The sequence below is a fragment of the Epinephelus moara genome, chromosome 23, assembly GCF_006386435.1.
Source record: "Epinephelus moara isolate mb chromosome 23, YSFRI_EMoa_1.0, whole genome shotgun sequence".
Lineage (NCBI taxonomy): Eukaryota > Metazoa > Chordata > Actinopteri > Perciformes > Serranidae > Epinephelus > Epinephelus moara.
Genome location: NC_065528.1, coordinates 16,315,046 through 16,339,359, shown reverse-complemented (window position 1 = coordinate 16,339,359; position 24,314 = coordinate 16,315,046). Strand labels below are relative to the sequence as shown.

The 24,314-nt window shown below is 42.8% G+C and overlaps 1 protein-coding gene across 3 annotated transcripts in view; it reads left to right on the top strand.

The window, feature by feature from the left end:
* The window catches only part of grm8a (glutamate receptor, metabotropic 8a), a 327,721-nt gene continuing 303,407 nt past the window's right edge, over nucleotides 1-24,314 (top strand). For all 3 annotated transcript variants that reach the window (XM_050036012.1, XM_050036011.1, XM_050036013.1), the window contains exons 1-2: nucleotides 1-355; nucleotides 5,894-6,721. In XM_050036012.1, the coding sequence (XP_049891969.1) occupies nucleotides 6,182-6,721 (540 nt within the window). In that variant the 5' untranslated portion in view covers nucleotides 1-355; nucleotides 5,894-6,181. The remainder of the gene's footprint in view (nucleotides 356-5,893; nucleotides 6,722-24,314) is intronic.

The window sequence follows — 24,314 nt, the reverse complement described above, 5'->3', positions numbered from 1 at the left end:
GGCAGCCTCTTAAACAAGCGCGGGCTCCATAATTGCATTTTCATCACTAAAAACAGCTCTTCTGGTCACTACGGAGCACTTTTTTTTTATTATCTCCTACATATATCTCCTATATATCTTCATATCTTGCGGATGGTCTAATTTCCTTTAAACCCGTTTTTGCTGTTGTGGAAAAAAAATCTGATTCCAGGAGGACTGATATTTTTTTTGTGGGCAGGGGGACTAAAACTGCTGAGCTCCGCAAGGAAGTTGCCCGAGGCGGACAGGGACCCCGAGGAGGAGTCCGTGCGCGGATGAGGCTGGAGACGGTGCTCCTCACCCTTCACACACTGTCGGATCAATTTGATTTCCTGAGGTATCTCATATGCTATCATTTTTTCCTCCATTCTGACCAATTGCTGTTGACTCTCTCTTTTTTTCCCTCCTCCTGTGGGTGTTTGTGGCATCCTGACATTCCTCTAGTGATGGATTTTGGGCAATCTGTCTCATTTATGGTCTCAATTTGTCTTGCTGCCTATCTCCTATGGAATTTAATTGACTCATAATTTTAATTTCACATGGATATCTGTGCAATAGTGGTTAGGTGAGTAAATGGCACATGGGGAAAAAAGAAGCTTATAACTCAATAGTGCGTGGGTATGGAGTATTTAAAAGAAAAAAACATGAACAATTAATCTTCATAATTACACCATTGCAATGCTGCTTCTCTTCTTCTACTGTCTTAATTAGGGTGCACATCTGAATGCCACCACTGCTGTACAGAAAGGAGCCAATGGGGCTGCATAATGAGCATACACCCTTCCACTTTGATGTCACATATTTCCAAACCTGTGGGGCTGTTTTTTATCTCCAGACACATGACTTTAGCACGTCACAGGCATGTGTGTTTTAAAATGATGCATGCGCCGTCTCTGTCTCTTAGCAATGTGAGCTGGGTTTTTTTTATGTTTATCCATATATGGAAATAATCAGAATATGAGGGAGAAAATGGAGAAATGTGCAGATTTTTGGGGTGTTATATGAAAAATGTTGCATTATAATGGCACCATCAAAGTGTATGGGCGTTTAAGTTAATTTTTCTGACGTATTTATTTGCAGTCTGGGTAAGTCCTCTCTGACTTGAGGGGTGACTCCACAATGATGGTGCGTGGGAGAGGAAGGGGGTGTATCAAGCACCTCATTGGCCCATTATCTTGCTAAAATCATAGAAAGAACGCTACTAGAAAGTGTGAGAGATGGTTGAGGTCGGAGGAAAAGGTAGAGAGGTATGGATGAGCTGGAGGAGGGTGACAGAGAGACAGAGGGAGAGACAGACAGCGATTGTCGAACGAGAGACGACAGGAGAAACACCTACTTAGAGAGAGGGAGAGACGAAAGGAGAGGAGGACAGGGCGGCAGGAATGCTATCACTTTCTGAAAAGAGCAGGGAGCTCCCCAGAGAGATGAGGAGGCCTGCAGAAGGCGATAGAGGAGAGAAGGAGAGGAGGGGGGGGGGATACAGAGACAGAGGGCGGTTGAAATAAGAAAGAGGGTAAATAAGAAAAGTGGCATAAAGAAGCTGAGGAGGTGAAGGAGATGAAGAGAAAAAGAGGCCAGGTATGCAGAGGAGAGAAAACAGCTGGAATCAAACAGAAAAGGAGACGAGATAAAACCAGCAGAACCAGGAGTGTGCAACGCTCACCTCGACAGCCAGCCTTGGGTGTAAATTAAAAGAGTGATGTGCCAGCTGCAGCCTCTCAGGCCTTAACCCTCTTCATCTTCATCTCACTAACCATCACAGCTCAGGGAACCTCCTTCCTCAGGAAGTCCGCTTCCTTCTTTAAGGCTGCAACATGGGAGGATGCTTTTTTGAGCCTTTGGTAAAGCATCATAAAGCACAATGACTCTCACGGGAGCACAGAGCAATAACCAAGATGAGGTTATTAAGAATGGCACGTTGGTGGCACTGACATACGAACACAAAGACTGAGAAATCACTGACGCTCACCCCCCTTGGAAATAATTATCAATGTGCATAAATGAGACATGAAACTTTTAATAACCTCGGGGCCTCAGTTCCCATCATGAAACCGTCACATGTTGCACAGATCTGACTTTTTGGCGCCCCTCTCGAGACGATTGCATGTAGTTACATCCTGAGTGAGTGTAACTTTTTAAATCATGAATGAGCTCTCCTTGGATTTGACTTCCATTAGGTCAGCTTAATTTGGTGGCTCCCTGTTCGGGAAGATCCGATTTCTGCCAAATGTTAGGAGCCGGGAAGATGAAACGCAACGGCGATGATCAAGAGAAGCTGGGTGTGTGGATCCAATTAGACTGTATTTAATTGCAGTTGTTTAATTTTATGTAATGGCTCGACAACAGGGGTCCCGAGCCTCGTTTAGACCCTTTCTGTGCCCGAGCCAAGGCAAAAAAGTGTTGAATAAACAATATTGCAGCGGGTACAATACTGCCTAACCTATATAACGCAGGGCTTTTAATCATAGCGGGGGCTTGGCTGTGTATGAGTGGCTTTGACCTAATTCCATTTAGAGTGGAGAGAAACTGATAAATTAATTGGGACAGAATCGAGTTATAAATGGATTCATCGAGAGAGAGAGGCTCACGCTGTGATGAGATCTGAGCCCGAAACCTGTTAGGGGGCCCTTGTGGGTGAAATTAGGCAGGCTTGCTGAATATTTAAAGTTTTGTGGATGATGCTTTGCTTTCAGTGTGTGCAGTCTTTTCTTAACTTAAGTGAGATAGTGGGGAAGCTTTTTGGAAGAATGGTGAAGGATTTGGTCCCAGTTAACCCTAAATTATCACTATTTATCAGGGATTAACCCACCAGGGGACCCCAAGGCAAAAATGAGCCAGGGGCCTCCACTCGCATCCCCGTCCCCGAATTGATGGAGCCTCAAGATTAAGTAATAATGCAGGGCTGCCTTAAGGCTGTCATTTAATGTGCGTAAAGGAGGCATATCATATTACTAAACACATTTGCACTCAATTACATTACCACAAACTAATTACCAAGGTGAACCTGGAGTCTTTGGGGCGCTTAGGATCGAGGGCCCCAGGCAGTTGCCAGCTTTGCCTGGTTGGTATTCCAGCTTTGAATATAGCCTAGTTTCATAAATGCTTAAATGGTGTAGATTTTGTTTCAACATTGAGGGAAACATGCTAGAAAATTTTGAGCATCTGACACTTCATTTTCCTGCGTTTGTACCCATCAGTTTTTGATGTAAATGTCTTTAATTTTGTCAAAATAAAAGTCCTCTACTACTTTAACGTTTTTACGTACACACAAATGTACACGTTCTGAATATTGCCCCAAAAATCTACAACTATGATGTATATCCCAAACTTTAATGCTTGAAAATGGCACACAGATTCCACAATGTTATGGCTGTAGAATAACAATAGCATCTGCATTTAGATTGGTTCCTTATAAGCCTCACTACACGATTCTGTGTGTGATCTCCTGGGAGTCTCGATTTATAGCACAAAGGAACTGCATAAACCACAGGCCCCCAAAAAGTTCGCCAAGCCAAACAGTGGAATTACATCTGCCATGTGTTGCCATTTGGCCCGAAAAGACCTCATAGACTTACATGACGAAAAAATCTGTAAATCAGTAGATATATTTCTTTGAGCGCCACAACCCCAACGAAATAGCTTGTTTGATTAATTTGTCTTCAGAAAGTTTAGAGGAGCAGGATTTCATTTTATCCCAATTCAGGTTAGCGAAGTGCTAAAGCTAAGGTAGCCGCCTCAGCCAGTGGAAGTCTTTAGTGCGGATGCAGTGCAAGTAATTTTATACGCGGTGGTGGAACGTTTTTGGCTTCATGTACCACTGAGCAACTTTTGCCTCCAATGGTGCATCCAGTTCCCTTTGTACATCCATGGTCAACCATTGCACAACCTAAAACAGGAAGAGGATAGCATTTTTGTTTTCCCAGTTAGCTATCAGTAGCTGTCCCCAGTTGCCAAAGAGCATCAGTGTAAGTTCTTGTTGAGTTGCCTCTTTGCGAAATACTCCAAGTGAAGCAGTGATGCGGTATATATGTCAAGGGCTTTAATTTTAAGAGGTAAGAATGGAAGAGGTAAAGCTGTAACACACAAAGCAATGTTTGCCGTCCTGGTTCGGACTACGGAGCCTTTGTGCGATCATTTTGTGCTACCTTAAGTACAGGCACAACTCGTAACCATTGGCTACATTACTAACCCCAGTGACGGAAATGGCACAAATAACTATGGAAAACAAATCAGTGTCCTGTGCCGCTGTTGCTAAGCTGTGAGGAAAAAGGAAAAAGATCTGATTGTCTTCCATAACACCACTGGGAAACGCAAGGTGGAGGAATAGTTGAAAAGATCCTCTCGTGTAGCTAACTCCACACAGGAAAGTGAATAATGTGCCCCAAAACGTCTGAAAGCGTTGTTTTAGCATTAAGATGCTCGACTGTGCTGAGAAATTATTCTCAAAGGGAACATAAGCAATGGAATGAGCTACAAGGCTAATTAATAGACTAAATGGTGGGAAGGAGAAGGCCGCCTCAATAGCGAAGCTTGTGTGTATTGAGGTAAGCAGGACACCTATAATAAAGAGAGGTGATTCAGAGTGATGGCCTCAATATGGAGAAATGATGTAATGAAATAAATGTCAACCTAACAGCCTTGTATAGCACTTAATGGTGCTGAACTGAATGCTGGTCTAATTCTTCATTCAGATTATTGCATCTTTACTCAGGGCTAAATATCTCTTGCTAGCAATATGATGAATGCTCTCTGTTCACTACAGGTTTAAAAGAAAACAGCTCACCTTTACGTTTCATATTCAGGGATCAGAATGTAAAGGTTGCTTCCTCACTTTAAACAGTCAACGTGCGAGAAAATAAAATCAGAGATTTTGGATCATGGGAGGCAAATGAGAAAATAAATCCCCGGGGCCTCCGCTAATGAAAGCACATTAGCACTCGTATCATGTAGCAACCAACCGGTTTGTCACAACCAATTTTCAGTCCCAGCCCAGACCAAGTTATAGCACTTTTCCAAGGATACGGCTGCTTAATGTGCAGCTCGCTGGGCAGAGTACACCGTGATTACTCCCAGGGATAGAGTGCATACCGCCTGCAGTAGGTGAGAGCAGATATCCACTTTTAATACGGTTAATACGGACATTCAACATTAAATCTACCTGTTGTGATTTCAAGCTCTGTGTGTGTGTGTGTGTGTGTGTGTGTGTGAAGTGGGGTGTGCTGGATGTAATGTGTTCATTTAGCTGCAGCAGAAACAGCAGGTGTTTGAATGATGCAACACACTGGCTCCGAGGCACCGCTCTCTGTCTTTTCGCTGCTGTCTCTGTTTCTCTCACATTGTCTCACATGGTTTCTCGTTCTGTCTCTCCTCCCTCGCTCCCCCCTCCCCGCCCGTCTCCCCTCCCTCCTTCTTTTCTCCTCGCTCTGTTCACGTCTCTCCTGCTCTGCCTCACCTCCACTGCAGCAGGTAGTCTGCGCCTTCGTGCGAATAGCCCGAGGAGCTTGCCAAGGTTCTCCGCTGTCATTTTAACAGCTGTTCCACTCATCGATATGCCAAGAGACGTGTGTCTATGTGTGTGTGTGTGTGTGTGTGTGTAGAGGTGATTACAAACTGACAGACTTTGGGTTTTCAATTATAGAATGCCAGTGCAAATTTTGACAAGTCTGTCGGAAAGTCTATACCCATGTGAGGGTGAGCGGGCGGGTGAGCATGGGTGTATTTTTGACTTGTTTTTTGGTATGCCTGAGTGCTTCCTTGCCTCGCCCGTGAGCCGGTTTACACATGTTTGTCAGGTGGACCGTGGATCCCTGCAGCAGCTTGATGTTCACACATCACATTGGTACTTACACATCCTCTCCCTGTCTCTCTTCAACAGGCTCTACTGAAGATGTGACTTGTTGGATTACAGGCTCAACTCCCAGACAAGATTTCTACGACATCGCTGCCACATTTCTATGCTACCGCTCCCTTTATCACACTGTTGATTCTGGAATATGATTCGCTCATGGGGCTCGGCTAGCTCCACCCGTGGGGCCCTCTACCCATCTCATTTTAACCAATAGGAAGGCCCTACTTTTTGATATTCCCCAAAAGCACATCTTCGGTTTTGGAATACCAGTCCGAAATCCCCGTTTGAGATCACTTTGGCTCTTGTTTGGTAATCATGGAATCACAGTGGAACCCGACTTCATACCCGCAGTCTCCCGTCGTCTTTCTGCTTATGGCGACTTCCTACACTTGGCTCCTTCCTGTCACCTCCGCTCAGCGAATCCCAATAGACCCCCAGGCGGCACCTGAGTACGCCCACTCTATCCGACTGGACGGGGACATCATCCTTGGCGGATTATTTCCCGTGCACTCGCGAGGCGACCGCGGCACGCCCTGCGGGGAGCTAAAAAAGGAAAAGGGAATCCATCGTTTGGAGGCCATGATGTTCGCCATAGACCTGATCAACAAGGACCCCGAGCTGCTTCCCAACATCACGCTGGGGGCCCGGATCTTGGATACCTGCTCCAGGGACACATACGCTCTGGAGCAGTCCCTGACGTTCGTGCAGGCCTTGATAGAGAGGGACGGCTCCGACGTCCGCTGCGCTAACGGAGACCCTCCGATCTTCACCAAGCCGGATAAAATCGTGGGGGTGATAGGCGCCGCGGCCAGCTCAGTGTCCATCATGGTGGCCAACATCTTGCGCCTGTTTAAGGTAAGACTTGACTCCTTAATCCTTCCTTTTCTCTTCTCCTCTGTGTGTGTGTACATTTCTGTGCATGCCGTTTGCACTCCTCCCTGCACTCATCATCGCTGGCGAGATAAAGTTCAGCGATGACAACCAATTAAAATGAACTCAGTCTTCCCGGAGGTTTTAACAACGGCAGCAGTGCCACCTCTTCCTGTAGCGATTGGGAGGGAATTTTCTTTCGCCTGTGCATCTGCCTTTAAAAGCTTTAAGTGTGATTTTATCTCTTGTGCTCAGATGTGTGTGTGTACAGTATGTATGTGAGGAGGGATGTGTCAAGATGTGTCAAGTGATGCTTGTAAGGAAGGGTTTTTTGTGTGTGTGTGTGTGTGTGTGTGTGTTTGTGTGTGTGTGTGTGTGTGTGTGAGTGTGTGTGTGTACGGCACAGCTTAGATCATCCCTGGCTTGTGGTTGAGCCAAATAAAAATGGCTGCCAAACACGGCTATCAATTACTGCTGAAATCTGTCAACAGCCACTTCATTCACTGCAGCGTACACTCGTGTGTATATGTGTGTGTGTGTGTGTGTGTGTGTGTGTGTGTGTTACCCAATAGGACATCTCTTTGTATTTTCTAGTACATGTGTGGGCCTAATTGAGCATCCTTACCAGCGCTCATGTGTATGCATGTGACGGTGTTTCTTCCCTTTGTGCTGCTCTCGTTTGTGTCCTTGCAGAAGCTCTCACATCTATGATGGAGAATACTTGTGCCTCTCCAGGTGTGTGTTTGTACGAGCGTGCTTACGTGTGTTGGCATTGTCGTCATTAGCTGAACAGGGCTGATGGATGGCCATATGATTATGAAATATGAGTCCAGTAATGACGCCCATGGCATTTTCACATCCACATCTATCCCACGCACTTACACGGTAAGTGTGTGTGCTCGCAGCCACACATTTTTGCAGCCCTTATTTCGGAAATCCGTACAGTACGTGTGCGTGTGCGTGTGCGTGTGCGTGTGCGTGTGCGTGTGCGTGTGCGTGTGTGTGTTCGAACGCACTTGTTAACAACCGCTCGTGCTTTGAATGGAAGATTTGCATATTAAACAACAACAACAACTAAACATGATTTATGCCAGGATCTGTCACAGCAACAGCACTCGAACAGAGCGCCTTTCTGGCACCGCAGTGCCTCGTTCTCATTTGCCTAATACGATTTAGTGCATTGTGTGTGTCTGCGTACACGTGTGTGTGTTGCATGTCAGTGTGGGAGTGAATCTCGTGTTTGTCCACCGGTAAAAAACAGTATGTTTGGGTAAGTGTGCCAGCTATTGTTTATGTGCGTGTGTGGGAGTCTTAAGTAGCTCGTGAACCGATCCGTATGCGTGATGATACCAACCAGAGGCCTGTGGCAGTGGTATTATATGACACAAGACTGTATCTTTCTCTGCATGGTTTAACATGAATAATGCAGCATGTGTCACAGTCTGAAAATAGTATGGAGGACACACACACACACACACACACACACGCACACACACACACAAACATGCTGCGATAAACATATGTCTTTTTTAACTGGGCTAATCTGACAGTGCCAGTCACAGCTAGTCGCCCACTCAACACAAGGGGCTCAGAAAGCTAACACAGCACCGAGAGCGTGTGTGTGTGTCTTTAAATCTAGCAGCAGACAAAAGAGATTCAAACAACAGATTGTGTGAAAAATTTCGCATCCAAATCCTCAGATAAACAGCCGCTATTGTTTTTTCTTTTTTTTTTTTTAACCGTGCTCAGCCGCTGAGGGAACCGTGTGTTGACAATCACAGAGAAATCAAGTCGGAACAAAAGTTGTTGGTGTTTCTTTTGTTACTGGTTCCTCTTTTGAAGATTATCTTTAACCGTCTCTGCTTTGTGGGATGATACGAAGTGGAGAGAGGGGATGACATAAGATATAATAAGATGAAACTTTGCTTATCCTCGTGGGGAAACCAGGCCGGCGCCGCAGCATATTTCAGAGGAAACTCCAAAGGAATTTAGCATATAAAAAGAACAGAGCAAATGGGGGTCATCTTAATACACTAAGCTAGCAATTTCAACAATATGATAAAGGGAAATGTATAGATCACAGTGTTAAATTGTAGTTTTGGTTTGTGTTGGAATAAAATCTTACTGTTTGTGTTTCCTGCCCTGTGATGCTTCTTTTAAGGGGGCTTTTTTTCTTAGGTCCGGAGCCCAGCACACTTGATCCCTAATTCCAGTTTGTGTGATTTTGATTAGCATGAACAATGTCACATACCCGGGGCACAAACGTCAGTCCATCCATGGATCCACTTGAAAAGATGGTCTTGAGAACGGTTCATGTGCACTCAGGTACACGACACATCTGATGTGAACACCAAATGTACATATGTACCAAAACACGCAAGTGGATTGTTATTTAACATGACTACTGGGAATTTTTGACTGTCTCAATTTAATACCAATGCCTCTGTGTCAGACGGCAGCACAGCCCGCCACGGACAGAGAGACAGACAGTTAGAGCTCCAGTGTGAGGCGGAGAGCTCCGTGCCCGATAGCAGCGATCCCTGTGGCAGCAGTGTCCATCTTGATGTCAGTTCCAGTTAATTTTACTTTAATAGCCCGTCCCCCACTTACTGGTAATTAACAGGTTAATTTTTATTTATAAAAAAAAAAAAAAAAAAAAATGCTAAATGACATGAAACACGAGAGGCCTTTCCTTTCAGTGCTCTGCTCCATTGACTCAGTGAGCTTTTGCACTGCATTTCAAAGCACTACCCATTTAGAGGTGGTGAATTTTTAATGTTTTCTGATGTAAATGTCTTGTCTTTGTTTTAAATTTTCTATTGGCTTTGCTGACAGACAGCCGGCTAGCCATGTTAACATGTGGAACATAGTGCCCACTGCTTAGCTGCCACTATTCACTGTTTAGCTAACGTTAGCCTTGACTGCTGTGCACTGTGTACCACCAGGGTCTGGGGGCGGGGGGCTAGCTTGTGGTGCCGCCTGTTCGGTAGTTATTTCTAGTAATGCTGCAAAAACATGATGGCCACCCTCCAGTGTGTCCCCCATGTAGTCCCGGTGAGCAAGCGGCTTCATTTCGGGCTGCAAACCTCCTTTAGCATTGTTAACTATGTTAGCACTACCATCCATGCTGACACTGCGAACAGCACTAACAGAGCTAACCGTAGTTAACAATGCTAAAGGAGGTTCGCAGCTTGCTCGTCGGGGCAACCAGAGGGTAGGCATAAAGTTTCCACAGCAACACTTTTGGGTCAGGATGGTAATTGCAAAATTAGCAGCGCTGCTAACTAACATTAGCTCCAACCTGACCTGGGTGGTGCGCAGTGCAGTAAACTGAAGAGCAGCAAAATTAACCTATAGACCAACATGGGTAACTGGCTGCACCCTTTTCTCCACTGTAGCGTGACAAAAATGTCACATAGATGATGACGCAAATGTACTCGGGTATGGAACAACATTACTGATGTGAAAGCTGAGCGGTGGTTGAGTGAAGGGTGGGGGTCTGGGAGGGAATCGTACTCAGGCATGGTATGAATCAGTCGTACGCAATATGAAAACACCTCTAGTGATCTTGCTGCATTTCCAGATCTGAGCGACTAACTTGATGAGCACAATGTTATTGAAATGGATAGAAATGATTGTCAGAACTCCAAAAAATAGGAACTGTAATAAACTACCTGAACTGAACTGGGGATATTGTCGAGCGGTGGAAGGAGCACTTTGAGGAACTCCTGAACCCGGCTGTCACTTCTTCCGTGGAGGAGGCAGAGCTTGAAGACTCAGGGAAACTCTTGGCTATATCCCTGGCGGAGGTTGCCTAGGTGGTCAAAAAGCTCCCCAGCAGCAAGGCGCCAGGTGTGGATGAGATTCGCCCTGACATGCTAAAGGCTCCAGACATTGTTGGACTGTCATGGCTGACACGCTTTTTCATTGTCTCGTGGAGGTTGGGTGCAGTGCTTGTGGAGTAGCAGACCAAGGTCATGGTCCCCATCTACAAAAAGGGGCCGGAGGGTGTGCTTCAATTATCAAGGTATCATACTGCTCAGCCTCCCTGGCAAAGTTTACTCCAGGGTGCTGGAAAGAAGGTTCTGATCATTGTCGAACCTCGAATTCAGGAAGGGCAATGTGGACTCCTTCCTCGCCTCCATCTGTCCTACCGTCCTTCCGTCTTGCATCTGCAGTGATGTGGGCACTGTGCTGAACTGGCATAGTGAAGAGGGAACTGAGCCGGAAGGCAAAGCTTTCGTTTTACTGCTCCATCCATGTCCCAACCCTCAGGAGCTTTTGGTAGTGACTGAAATAATGAGGTTGCGCATCCAAGTGGCCAAAATGAGTTTCCTCTGTGGGGTGGCTGGGCTCAGCCTTAGAGATAGGGTAAGGAGCTCGGACATCTGGAGGAAGCTCGGAGTAGAGTCTCTGCTCCTTGCCGCCGAAAGGGGTCAGTTGAGGTGGTTTGGGCATCTGATCAGGATGCCTCCTGGGTGCCTCCCTTCAGAGGTGTTTTGGGCACGTCCCACTGGTAGGAGGCCCCAGGGCAGACCCAGAACACGCTGGAGGGATTACATATCTCATCTGGCCTGGGAAAACCCTGGGATCCCCCAGGAGGAGCTGGAAACGTTGCTGAGGAGAAGGACATCTGAGGTGCTTGCTTGGCCTGCTGCCCCACAACCCAGCCCCGGATAAGCAGATGAAAATGAATGGATGGATAATAAACTGCCTTTAAATTGTTAAAATTGCAGCATGAAAAAGGTGTGTGGAACAACAGCTAGAGTCGTGTGGAGTCAGTTCTCAGGCTCATAAAAGGCTCAGTTTTGTTTTCAGCGTGCATTGTCCCATGCATCTACAGGGAATCGAATTAATGAGGATACTAGTGAGTCATAGATTGGGAGAGCTCTGGGGTTTCACAAATTGCAGATTTAATATGGAGGGCACATACCTGGAGCAGCCTGTCCATCACGATCCTGTCCTTGTTTGCAGTTTGGTGCCCCTCTGCTGCTCCTCTCATCAAAAAAAACTCACAGTGTCATACATTTTTGTCTCTACTCTCATGTTTTGTCTTTATTTTTCTCTGTAATCACTCATACTCAAAGAGACACTGCTTCATCCTTGGATATTGATTGTGTTTGTGCACAGTTGGTAATTACAGCAGCACTATGAATCCATTAACCCCTGAGGCTTTTGGTCACATCTTGAGGCAAACCTTGGCTATCACTTAATGATTTTAACCTGCTAATGTTTGCAATGAAAAGCCTAATAAGACATATAAACACCCAAACTCTAGAATTACGCATACTATGACAAATTTTACAGAGTAGGAGGCGCCAGCTGCCTTCACATCAACGAGCGTGTGTGTGGCTTTGTGTGCTGTGTTTCCAGGAAGTCCTCACTATCTTACAATGAAGTGAAAGGCTCCTTTTACTCAGTGACACTCGCACGCTGCGTGTTGGAAGCCGAAAATGAAATCCAATTTATAAATTGATAAGTGGCGGCTGTCCCCTGGTGAGAGCAAATGGGATGACTTTGCCTCAGGGAATTTAGGAAACACTGCTATTATGCACCCACAACACACACACTGGAATCTCTACCCTTCACTCAATCAGCGTCAGTTCCACTTGATTCCGCTTGAGGCTTTCAAACACATTCAAACACATTCAAACACACACACACACACACACACACACACACTTGTTTCTTTTGAGGAGACAACTTATTATCTGCGTCTCTGCTGGTGGTTTTTATAAAGTTGTGCGTTTCAAGGCCGAGGTCAGAAGCAGTAGTCTTTCCCACGCTCTCCTCGCATACGTCCAGCTGTTCACGAGCTGCGTGTGAGAGCCATTATTCAAGGTTTGCATCTTGGTAATGTGTGTCTTATGTATGCATATGTGTATAACCATATGTGAAGGAGTGTTTGAGGAGGAAAAGCTGCAGACGAGCCCAATTGCTTCCATAATTCAGTCGCAGCCTCCTCTCCTTGCCGTCTGTCTGGGGAATTAACTGCTGCACTGTGTGATATTGCTGATATATTCATCTGCCCATGTATTACCACTGCTATGATTGCTTTCCTGAGTACTGCTCTCTCTGTTGTTTGAGGTGGATTTCTGCACCATACATTGCGTGACGTGAACATACCCCTCTGCCAGGAGGCACCTGTGACACAGAGATACAGTACACAGAACGTCCCTTTCTGTGTGCGCACCAAGTCCCTGCACAAGCATGTGAAACCGCACACGTTCTGCCGTTGAGCAAATTAGCGTGAGCAAATGTTTGCTGAAACCCTTGAAACAGTACAGCAGGCTGGGGCTTTTGTGCACTTAAAAGCCGTACTAGAACAATCTCCTTTTCAGGCACAGCAGCAACACCCTCTGAATTACAAATCAATTTGGCGTTCAGCTTCACACGGATGACAACAGCTGCATTAAAATGCAATTAACAGGAAAGGCGGTTATTTTATTCAGATGCCAATTCAATCCCTAACAGATTTGCCAATAATCTCAAGGTCAGTCAGAGTTTGCTGTTACAGTCTTGTCCTAATCCTGCAGATTGTTTGATGAAATAATGACGGGTGAGAAAAGCAGAGAGGGGAAAGAGTGTGAGGGAGATATTGCGAGGAAGGAGCAGGAAACAGAATAAGATGGAGCAAAAGCGAAAGGACTTAATGAGAGACAGACGGACAGAAACAAAGGACAAAGACGCAGACGAAGAAAAGACAGAGGGATAAAGACACAAGAGGAGGATAAAAAGGCAAAAAGCCAAAAAGACAAAGCGAACAGGAGAGGCTGTTGCATCCTCAAGAGTGTAATGATGTGGTGTTGATTTGTTTCATGGAGGCATTATGCATTAAGAGGGTGATGATAATGAAGCCACAGAGCACACTGAACAGCAAGCAGGGAAACTCATTAGGACGAGAGCGGGTCTCCGTTTTGTGTCAACTTGTGCTTGAGAACGTTCCTGAAGCAGGGAAACATCATGGTCGCTACAGACGGGCAGGACGCGCTCATCCAACCACGACTAACGAAGGCAGCCCTAATGAGCAAATGGTTAATGAAGGGAGACCTAATTGTCCTTCTGAAATTATTTATTACTTTCATTTGTTGAGTGTTGCCTGGAGATGATTCATTTACAAGAGCCATATGTAATGTGTGAGCACAGCCTAAATTGGATTTGTTAGCAGCTGAATGGTACAAATCCTTGAACCCCGGTTGGAAAATGACAAGCAGGAATGTTGGATGAACCTTTTTGTTTTTCGGTATTAACATGCTTGAAAATGTGTCAGTATGAAGCTGAGTAATATCCCTTTGATGAGTCAAGACAATTTTATTTATATAGCCTCAAACCATAACTTACAAATTCATATTAAAGAGCTTTACAACCCGTACAACACAGACATCCTGTATTCTTAGACCCTTGATTCAGATAAGGAAAAATCCCCCAGGAACCCTGGAACAGGGACAAAACCTTGAGGGATCCCTTGAACAGGGCAGACAAACATTCAGTAGATGCCATATATTAAGAAAATGGCATCTAGCATTAGAAAAAATATTACAATATGTACAAACATAAGGACAGTATTCGATAAATATAATGCAAATATACTGTATATGAAGAATTACACAAAGGTTCATATGATATCCAACAAATTAGCATCCCTACCAATTAGGTTAGGTTCAGAAAAAGAATCACGGTTTGGTGTTGTCACGTTATGTACTTAACATAAAGTTACGCAGGTCAGCTTTAGGAAATTAAAGTTACGTAGGTTAGGTTTAGAAAAGTAAAGTTAGGTAGGTAAGGTTGGGAGAGTAATGTCATGGAAAGGTGTCGTCTTGTTGCATACTTATGTAAAGTTACATAGGTTAGGTTTAAGAAATTAAAGCTACGTAGGTTAGGTGTAGGAAGTAATGTCATGTTGGTTAGTTTTAGAAAAATAAAGCTACATAGGTTAGGTAAAGGAAAAGAATCATGAATGGACGTCGTCTTGTTGCATTCTTAATGTATAAGTACGTAGGTTTGTTTTCGGAAATCTGAGTTATGTAGGTTAGGGTTAGGCAAATAAAGTTACGTAGGTGAGGTTTAGGAAAGTAATATTACGTAGTTTAGGTTTAGGGAAAAGAATCACGTATGGGCGTCATCTTGTTACGTACTTAATATGAAGTTACGTAGATTAGGTTTAGAAACGTAAAGTTCCATTGGTAAGTTTTAGGAAATTAAAGTTACATTGGTTTATTTTAGGAAAATAAAGTTATGTAGGTAGGGTTTGGGAAAGTAATGTTACGTAGCTTAGGTTTAGGAAAAAAATCATGGTTGGTACGATGTGTTTAACATGAAGTTACGTAGGTTAGGTTTAGAAAAAGAAACACAGAGGCATCGTCGACTTATGTACTGAACATGAAGTTATGTAAGTTAGGTTAAGGAAAAGAAACATTGCATTGGGGCGTCGTCGGGTTTTGTACATAACATGAAGTTATGTAGGTTAGATTTAGGAAAAGAAACATCACATCTGGGCGTCGTCCAGTTACGTACTTAACGTGAAGTTATGTAGGTAAGGTTTAGGAAAAGAAACATCGCATTGGAGTGGTGTCGAGTTGTAGCCTTAATAGGAAACACCCTGCCACCCCTAGTCAGAGGACCTCAGGTTAGTGGATGGTGAGTGACGATTTAGAAGATCAGCCAGGTAGCTCGGCACCATACCATGAAGGGCCTTAAAAGGTAAGACAAAAATTTTAAAATCAATTCTAAAATGGACGTCAGCCATTGAAGGGAAGCTAAAATAAAGAAGATATGATCACGCTTACATGTTTTGGTTAATAGTCTAGCAGTTACGTTTTGGACACCGTGACGCTGTGTAATCATGTTTTAGTTAATCCACGTAAACAGGGCATGACATGTTTCCTTCTTTACTTCTATCAGTGCATTGGTCACGTGATCGCAACATTTACGATTAAGTGGGTTATTTTCGAATTACTAACTCATGAGTATGTGGGTTATACACGAATTCTGGTGCGTTCCTTTTCATAGGTATATATATGAACAGTGCCTGAGAATGGTAGTGCAGGTCAAACATGCGAATGTAAGTATAGGTCAAACATACACAGTGTAAGAAGACTATGTTCCTTTTTTCATTTTTATAGTAAAAAAACAGGTGAAAATTTGATAAATATTCAGCAGTTTATTTTCACTCCCTCCAGTGTTTCATTCATTTCCTATTTCCTGAAATGTTATCATAGAAAAAGGAACTCTTTTCCTGTGAACCATGGTGATCAATGTTCTTTTGCAGCAGGGAACATTGGGTGCAATGGAATATGAAAAAAAATATCAGTAAAAAATGGTATTAAAAAACTGAAACCATAAGTATGTTCAGCAGACTAAACTGTGATTCTGCTGCTCTTTGCCACAGCCTTTATCAGTGCACGCTCACATGCACACAATCACAACATATAAATACATGTGTACTCACACGTACGGGGACAAAGCAAGAATGTAATTTAAAGTTTAATGAAGTTCTCTGATGAAAACCAAGAGGTCATTAGAAATGTATTTAATGAAATTGCTGACTGTGTATTTGTTAATGTGTGGATTTATTTGTGCCTACTTGACTGTAATTGTGTGTGTGGGATAGAGAGGGTTTCCTGAAAGGCATTAATTGAATGTGTGTGTGTGTTTGTGTGTGTTTGTGAGGGAAATGGAAAGAGTAAAAGAGATAGAGACCGTCTGTGAGTATTATCTGCATGTGTGCGTGTATGGAGAGCAGCAGTGTATAGAGTGCGTTAAAGTGGAATGAGATTCTATCTCTGCTCCTCCTTTCATCAGGTTCGTGGCTGAATAGAAGCTCAGATAAGGGATAAGTGAAGCCATTACACACCGCCAACGGTTTCACACATCACAGCTGGACGATGCGGAGCATTCTGACTTGTCATCATATCAGGAAACACACAGTTTTAACTAGAATAACACATTTGTGTACTTTACCGACCTCTCTCACAGTGGTCATTTTAACTTGTCAAACACAGGTGTAACTAATAATATTGAGATGAATGAACTTAATGACACACCTAAATGGAACAGGACCCACTTTAATGTTATTGATGTGCTTTTCCTGTTAAGCCAAGTCAAAATTTCTGCCTATTCATTTTTGGCAGGTAACATTTTCTCCACTCCTAAGGAGGAGTTGGCAGCCACGGTGCAGTGCACCACGGGGATCAACCCCAGGCAGAAGTATTCCTAATACCCAACATGCATCATGTCTTTTTGGGGTGCAAGGAGACTCATGTTAACATGGGGATAATTTGCAAACAGCATTAAACTCTGATGGGATTTGGGGGTTTGTATGAGATGCCAGTGCTAACCACTCAGCCAACACCCATGGTAATTCAGGTGTGAAGCTGTGCCAGCGAGCCGGTGTGCACAATACCTGGACCCTGGCACACATTCATAGTGCCGTTAGTCATACCCCTATTTCACAAGACATGTCCGCTGTGAGGAGGAGCTGTTCGCTCCAGGAAGAACAGCACTAAAATGTAGATAATTATTGACTGAAAAACAGAAATATCAAATTATTTTCATATTTTTTGGCATTTTTTCTGTGCTGCCTGTGTATCATGGTGTGCCTATTAAAGACTTGATCATCATGCAAGCAGCGCGCCTGGTTCTATTAAAGGATACCATGGTTCAAACACTTGGATGAAACTCAACTTGTCATTCCAACATGAATTTATGTTGTAAGTTTGGCTCCCTGATGAAATGTTTTCAGCATGCATGATTTCACCACTTGCTCTGGAAGACAGTGCATCTGCATTGGAATGATGCAGCTGTAATGGATTCTCTCATTTGAAATAAATGAACTCGACAAGGAGAGAAAATGAGATTGAGGGAGAAGTCGCAGAGTGGAAACTTGTTTCCAGAGCTGAGGGAGTTACATTTTAAATTGAAATATTTGCCATTTTATGGACAAAACAAGATGTCAGCTCTTGGCAAATGGTTCCCGTTGTGTAAGTAAAGCTTATTAAAAAATATTTTTTACGCAATATTTTAGTGTAGAATATGTAAGGAAAGTGAACTGTCATTTTAATGATAATATTTGTGTCCAGGTCTCTTAATACATCCGTAAGAGGATGTCATATTACACAGAAACATGGCGGGCTGAAGAAAATGCTTGGTTCATGTTAAGAAATTCAAATATTGTATATTACTTTTTGCTCATTTGTAATTTATGATATGGTATAAGGTTGTAAGTTTTTATGTTGTCCATATAGAGTGACCTAGATTAATGAGAAAAGGTGTTTTATTGATATTAAACCTGACAGGTAAAGCAATACTTCACTGGTTTCAGGGAAAGTTGGCCACTGCTGCAGCAAGAAGTCAAAATCCCCTTTTAATATAAAGCTTCAAACTGTTTTAGCACACTTGGATAGCAACATGAATCTTCACTAGGACGTTAATACAACACAAATTATTTTTAGCGACCATATTGTTTCCACATTACAACTTAAAGCTCTTGAAAACACTAACATCAGAAGAACTACGAGACCATCCATGGAGCACGTGAATGCAGCATCTGTTCATAATTTCCTCAAATGAGTGAAACAGCGCCCCCCGGGATTAGCTGGTAAATGTCATACGCGTTGTGTGGTCAAAGGTGGTATTGCACCGTAACGGTTGATGCTCGAATCAGGTGAAAGTAATTAAAACCTGTCAAACGTTTTGATGCGCACCCTGCGACGCTACAGCACAACTAGAAATGGACAAGTTTCTGGAGAAGAAACCCTGAAAAGTGAGTGGTTAAGTCCGTCTCACTTTGGCATTACACCAAACAATGTGAAGTTGACAACATAATTTAGTTTGAGATAGCAAAGTGGGAGAATTGACGGTCGTTGTCGATGTTGCTAGCTTAATGTATTAACGTTAGCTAACGTTAACCTCACGCTAAATTGTTAGCGTAAGAGAAGTTAAGCTAACTTAACTAGCGGCATTACAGGTGTGGCAACGAGCAAACAACATGACCATAACTGCGACAAGTGACATGGGAAATTGCTGGACAGTGGATATGAACCACTTCATCTCCGTGAAAGGAAGGAGACAGGACTTGGACGTCAAATAACGTGAGTCTAATACACCCCATGTCTATAAACTAACACTGTTGTCAGTTGCTAGCTGCACTGGGTTCTGTCTTGATAGTTAACCTAGCTATAAATGTCTTTCTGTGGCTGTGTGTGTGTCTTTAACTCATATGTGTATTTTATTAAGTTATTGTGGACTGAGCCTGGTTTGGGTACTGAAGAGATGATGTGTTTAAAGTAACCAAGCTGTTGTCCACACACTCACAGAGGCTGCAGGGCCTGGAACAATTTTAAAATCATCCAGTTTTGCATTTATTGATCGTCCATCCATCTGCTAATGTGTGATTTGAGCATGTGTAATGAATTATTACCTTGCTAGAATATTGTGGAAGATGTTGCATATGATAAGACCGTGCAAGTCATGTATTTTATACCTGCATTGAATCTTTTTGATGTGGACATGTACTTAAAGTTTGACGCCTTGAGCCTAACCTTTGGCTCTCAGTGGACTCTCACTATTGTCTGACATTTCATATACTAAATGATCAACCAGTTCATCTATAAAAAATCTGTGGTTAAAACAAATAATCTTTAGTTGCAGTCCTGTATCAGAGTACAGGATAAGTTTTGCTGTATATATTTTTGTTTGCTAAGAAGGTGCATCAGACCTTGTCTTTGTCCAGCTTATTTCTCTTTGACCAGGGGTTACTAACCTGAAATATCAAAAGAGCCATTTTTAACCAAAAATAATTAAAAAAATAATCTGCCTGGAGCTACAAAACATATTTAAGCCTCATAGTAACACTGTGTATTAAATCCAAATTAGCCTATCGACATTAAAAATAGGTCTAAATTAGCATTCAAAAATATGTTTTACCACAAGATGGCTCCTTTGCAGTGGCTATTTATGATTATTTGGTCCTTGAACTTTGCAATTCTGTATTTTCTTTTGAGACTTTTGCTTTTATGGATTTGAAATCCATTACTAGCCTAGCTAGGGATGCTCAAGACTAGCCACCGCTGTTGAAATTTGGCAAAATTTAGAGGAAAAGGTGCCAGGTTGTAGACATATGACGCTTTTTTAAATCAGTGCATATGCTGCACATTCTTTTTTACAATTGGAGAATGTTAGAATTTCTTTAGGCCTACAACCATGATAAATAAAAATCTAAATACATCTTAAATTCAGCCCCTGAAATATAGCCTTCCTCTTGTCTCAGCCTGATCCTAATTTAAGATCTTAAGATACTCTTTTTCCTCTCTCACTGCAGTCATCTTTATTTGTCTGAAATAGTCAACTCTTGAGATAACAGTAACATCCAAAAGAAAACTTGATTGGCTTAAAATGAGCATACCCAATTTTAGAAATTGATCTCAGTGATCAAATTCAGGTCTCAACCTTGTGTATTTTAACGGTTCTCAGTTCTTTAGCTGTGCCTATTGGCACAGCTAAAGAACTTGTGCTGAGTTATTCTTTTGCTCCCTGTTTTTCTTAAGGGTGAAGTTAGTAATCTCCAAATAAGAAGCTGATTTATTTATGATAAGACACAGACAAGACTACTGCGAACGGCAAAATTTCCTTCTGGGGAAATATGTATTTATCTATGACTTGTCCTCTGTTTCTTTTTGATGTGAACATACATTTATTGTCTGAGCGTCATCCTAAAGTTAACTAATTGTTTGTAATGTGGTTTGTTGGTGTTTCGTGTCATTTTATGTTTTATTTTTTAATTACATTTGAGCCTTGGAGGACAACAGCGAGGACCATTACACAGGTCTCAAAACACAAACTTGTGATCATGTCGTGAGTAAGGGGAGTGTGTCGTAATTGCTCAGCGAGAGTGCTGTGTCTTACATCTTCCAAAACTATTTGGGTCATCTTCCAGTCCTGCTAAAATAGCCTCGGCAGACGCACACACATCCACGTGGGATTGTGCCGCTATACAGGTGTGAAATTTGGTGTCAGTCTGAAAATTGCTATAGAAAGTGTTTGAAATGGGGCAAAACAGGCCTTCAGTCTGAGTGTATTGACTTGCTCTTGTGTTTGCGAGATGTGTTTGTCTGTTTCTGAAAAAGAAAAAGAAATGCTGTTGCTGGTTGTTACAGCATTTGTTATTGTTGGAATAACAAGAAACCAATCTGTGCTGGACGGCTGCTTCTTAATCTGCTTTTGTTACCACAAATGATCAGATTGGATGCTTGCTGCTGTCACTGTAATCGATCTGTGTGGTTGCTAAATGATCTTATTGCTTTGTGTTTGCCACCATAAGTGACAGAATGAACACTTGGGTGATAAGTTCAGCACCGTGCCGTGGAGCTACATGGGCGGAGACGATGTTAATTTACGTTCAAACTGTTTCTCTTGGAAATTCTTTTAAATTGAATGACATGTGAGTCATAGATTATTTCTCAAGTAGCTTATTGGGGCGCAGACATGAAAAAAATACAGCATTTGAATACATATTTAATATTTGGAAGGGGAAAAAAAGGAGACAAATGCTTCATTAAGTCTGCCTTATCTTTCAAGCAGCATTTGCAATGTTGAGGCTGTGGAAGACAAAGTTAAGAAGTTAAAACAAGCACTCGAGACAGTTCAAAGATTTGAAAACACATTTCAATATACAGTATTTTTAATAAAAGTGAGTGAAAGTAGGACAGATGAGAGAAAATGAGACGGGGCGAAGTGGCTTCAAGAAGGGAAGGGATTCCTTCTGAAATGAGATGTGGACCATGTTTTGATACGTGGCTGCCGGTATGAGGCTAAAACTTAACAGATAATATCGTTTTTTGTTTGATATGGAGCTGTGAACATCAGCTAAGAAGTGTCATGGTGTTTTGGCAATGAGAGAAGCAGATATAAACAAGTAATAGAAAGATAATGGCTGTTTTTTTGTTATTTTTCTGCATCTTCTCTCCCTTTTTATTATTCAGATTCACTGCTTAATCTGTTTTCACTCTACTGTAGTGTCATTATCGTGTTTCCTGTCATCTGTATTCTTTTTATCTTTCCTATTTTTTTTGCCTCCGCTCCTTCCGTATCTCCTAAAAGAGGAGGATGAGACCAGTAAAAATTGATAGACAGAAAGAAGCGGGGCAGTAAAGGTGATAGATAAGGAGATGGAAGGCAGTAAAACGGTAATCGTCAGAGGGAGAGAGTTCAGTAAAAGAGCAGCGGAAGACTCGAGGGAGAGAGACGGGGTTGCGAGAGGTGTTTTTACATCTTGCAGCGATGTTACATTAGATCAGAGAGAACAGGTGGGAGGAAGACGGAAGAGGGAGGTTAAGTGTTTGGCGTTTCCACATCCCTGCCTTCCTGCTCTTGGCATGCCTCAATCTATCTTTCTTCTTCTGCTGCTCTGTCGTCTGCTCTCCATCTCCTGCAGCTTTTTCAGACCATGTTAATAGCAGCAGGGTATTATTTATGAAAGCAAGGCGAGAGGACATGGAAAGAACATTAGCAGAAAGCCACAGTCCTCCTGCAAAAAAAAAAGACAATATCTTTGAGGGGGCATTGACAGGATGCATGCTTATATGTGTGTGTGTGTGTGTGTGTGTGTGTGTGTGTGTGTGTGTGTGTTTAAAATAGATGTCCTCCTTTGAAGACTAATATAGAACATGACATATGCTGCATATGACACTCTTCCTCTCCCTCTTCTCACACACACACACACATGCACACTCTATACGCAGTATTTCTATCCCCTTCCATTCCAGTGGAAGTGATCTATATAATTGATTTATTGATTGACAGAGAATAAACAGGAAAATATGAGCGTATTTATGGCACAATGGTTTGTGTTTTTCATGTCGGTGTGTATTGGGCTGCTGAGACTGCTGTACTGAGAGTTGGGAGAATTAGCATGTGTATTTGTGTGTGCACGGGGGGGTACGAGAGGGAGGGAGGACGACAGGGAGAGAGCGCGAGTGCATTACTTGCAGGGTTTTGCCAATTACCCCCTTAAGCTGGAGGTCAAGGAGGAGAAAGACGGAAAACATTTCTTTCTCTTTTTTTTTTCCTTTAATCCGCATTCATTGCCTGCCAGGAATAGTCTCTCCCCTTCAGTCTTTCCCCTGAAATCTTCCTATTCTCTCTCCTCCTCATCACTCCGCCTCCCTTCCTGTTTCCAGCTTCCCCGAGGCCGTGTTCAGACCGACGTTGGCGCTGTGAAATGATGCCCATTATTATCAGTAAGACCACTTCCTTCAACACAGTGGCATTGCCAATGCATGGAGCTGCGTCAGGACAATGTGTCCAGTGAGAATCTGACTCAACAACAATATCCAGCAATGCACGGCGTTGGCCTGTCAGACGTACAAGGCACATTCCAGGTTGATAACGAAATGCGAATGGTGTAATTCTATGGCTGACGTCGCAACTGTTGAGATAGATGATAAAATAAGTGCTGTTTTTATAACTTTAAGGAGTTGTTGGTTCCTGTCTCATAGTTTTATAAATCACGATGGAGTGTTTTTGTATCTGATAAGACTCAAACTCAAAAGAGGAGGCTGAGGCCGAGGATCTGGGATAGCTTGTTCATCACCTCTGACCAAATGTGCAGAACCAGAAATCTGTTGAGTTTGGCAATGTAGAGGTGTTGTTGTTTAAAAAAAACAAACATGTGGTACATTTTAAGGTTAGCGATACTAACTCTGTGCAGGACCTTTTGTTGACCCTATGAAATCCTTTAAATATTTTTTCAAAATTTCGTGTCTTATGCTTCAGTTTTACTAGATTGTGTGTCTGATGATCAAAGCACATGTTGTCATCAGAGAGAGTGTCTTATAATGTGGTAGGTGAACGAATTTTAGCACTTCAGTAAGAAAATATTAAAAATTTTATGAACATCAATGAATTTGATATAACACATTACACTACTTTTATCAAAGAAAATGTTTCACTGCAGTTGTAAAACAAAAGAAATTGCTCTGCTTGTAGATTTTGACTTAGTCTCACAGGGCCTCCTCCACTAACTGCAGGATCCCACAGTAACGTTCATTGCCAGGATTTGGTTTTCAAGCAACCCAGTACCAAAGAATACTGCTGTAATTTATACTTCCTGTGAATATAATCCAATTAGTCTCACCTTATTTTGAAAACCCTACATATCACATGTGTATCCTGGGCCATTTTGGCGCATCTACAGGTGGTTTGTCCATGGACATAAGAGTGACGGCTAGCTTGATGCAGAAACATCAGCCCACCAAAGAGCGCAGGAGGATTTGATCCAGCTTGGCTCACCAAGAAAAGACTGCTGTCAAGCTAGCCATCACTCGAATCCCTGTGGTAAACCAGTTGTTGTTAAAGTTGGAGACAGACACGGGCAGAGCAGAGCAAAAGAGCCCGATCAACTGTCTGATTGTATTTACTGACCCAGTGTAACTTTTGTACACCTGGTGTATGTGGAGGACCTGAGCGCCGCCCTCGGTGAACCACCAACAAAGAGAGACATACACCATATGTCCATTGACGTCAATACGCAAGAACAAAACGTAATCAGTGTGTGTCATCCATCTCCGAGAAAAATAAAAGC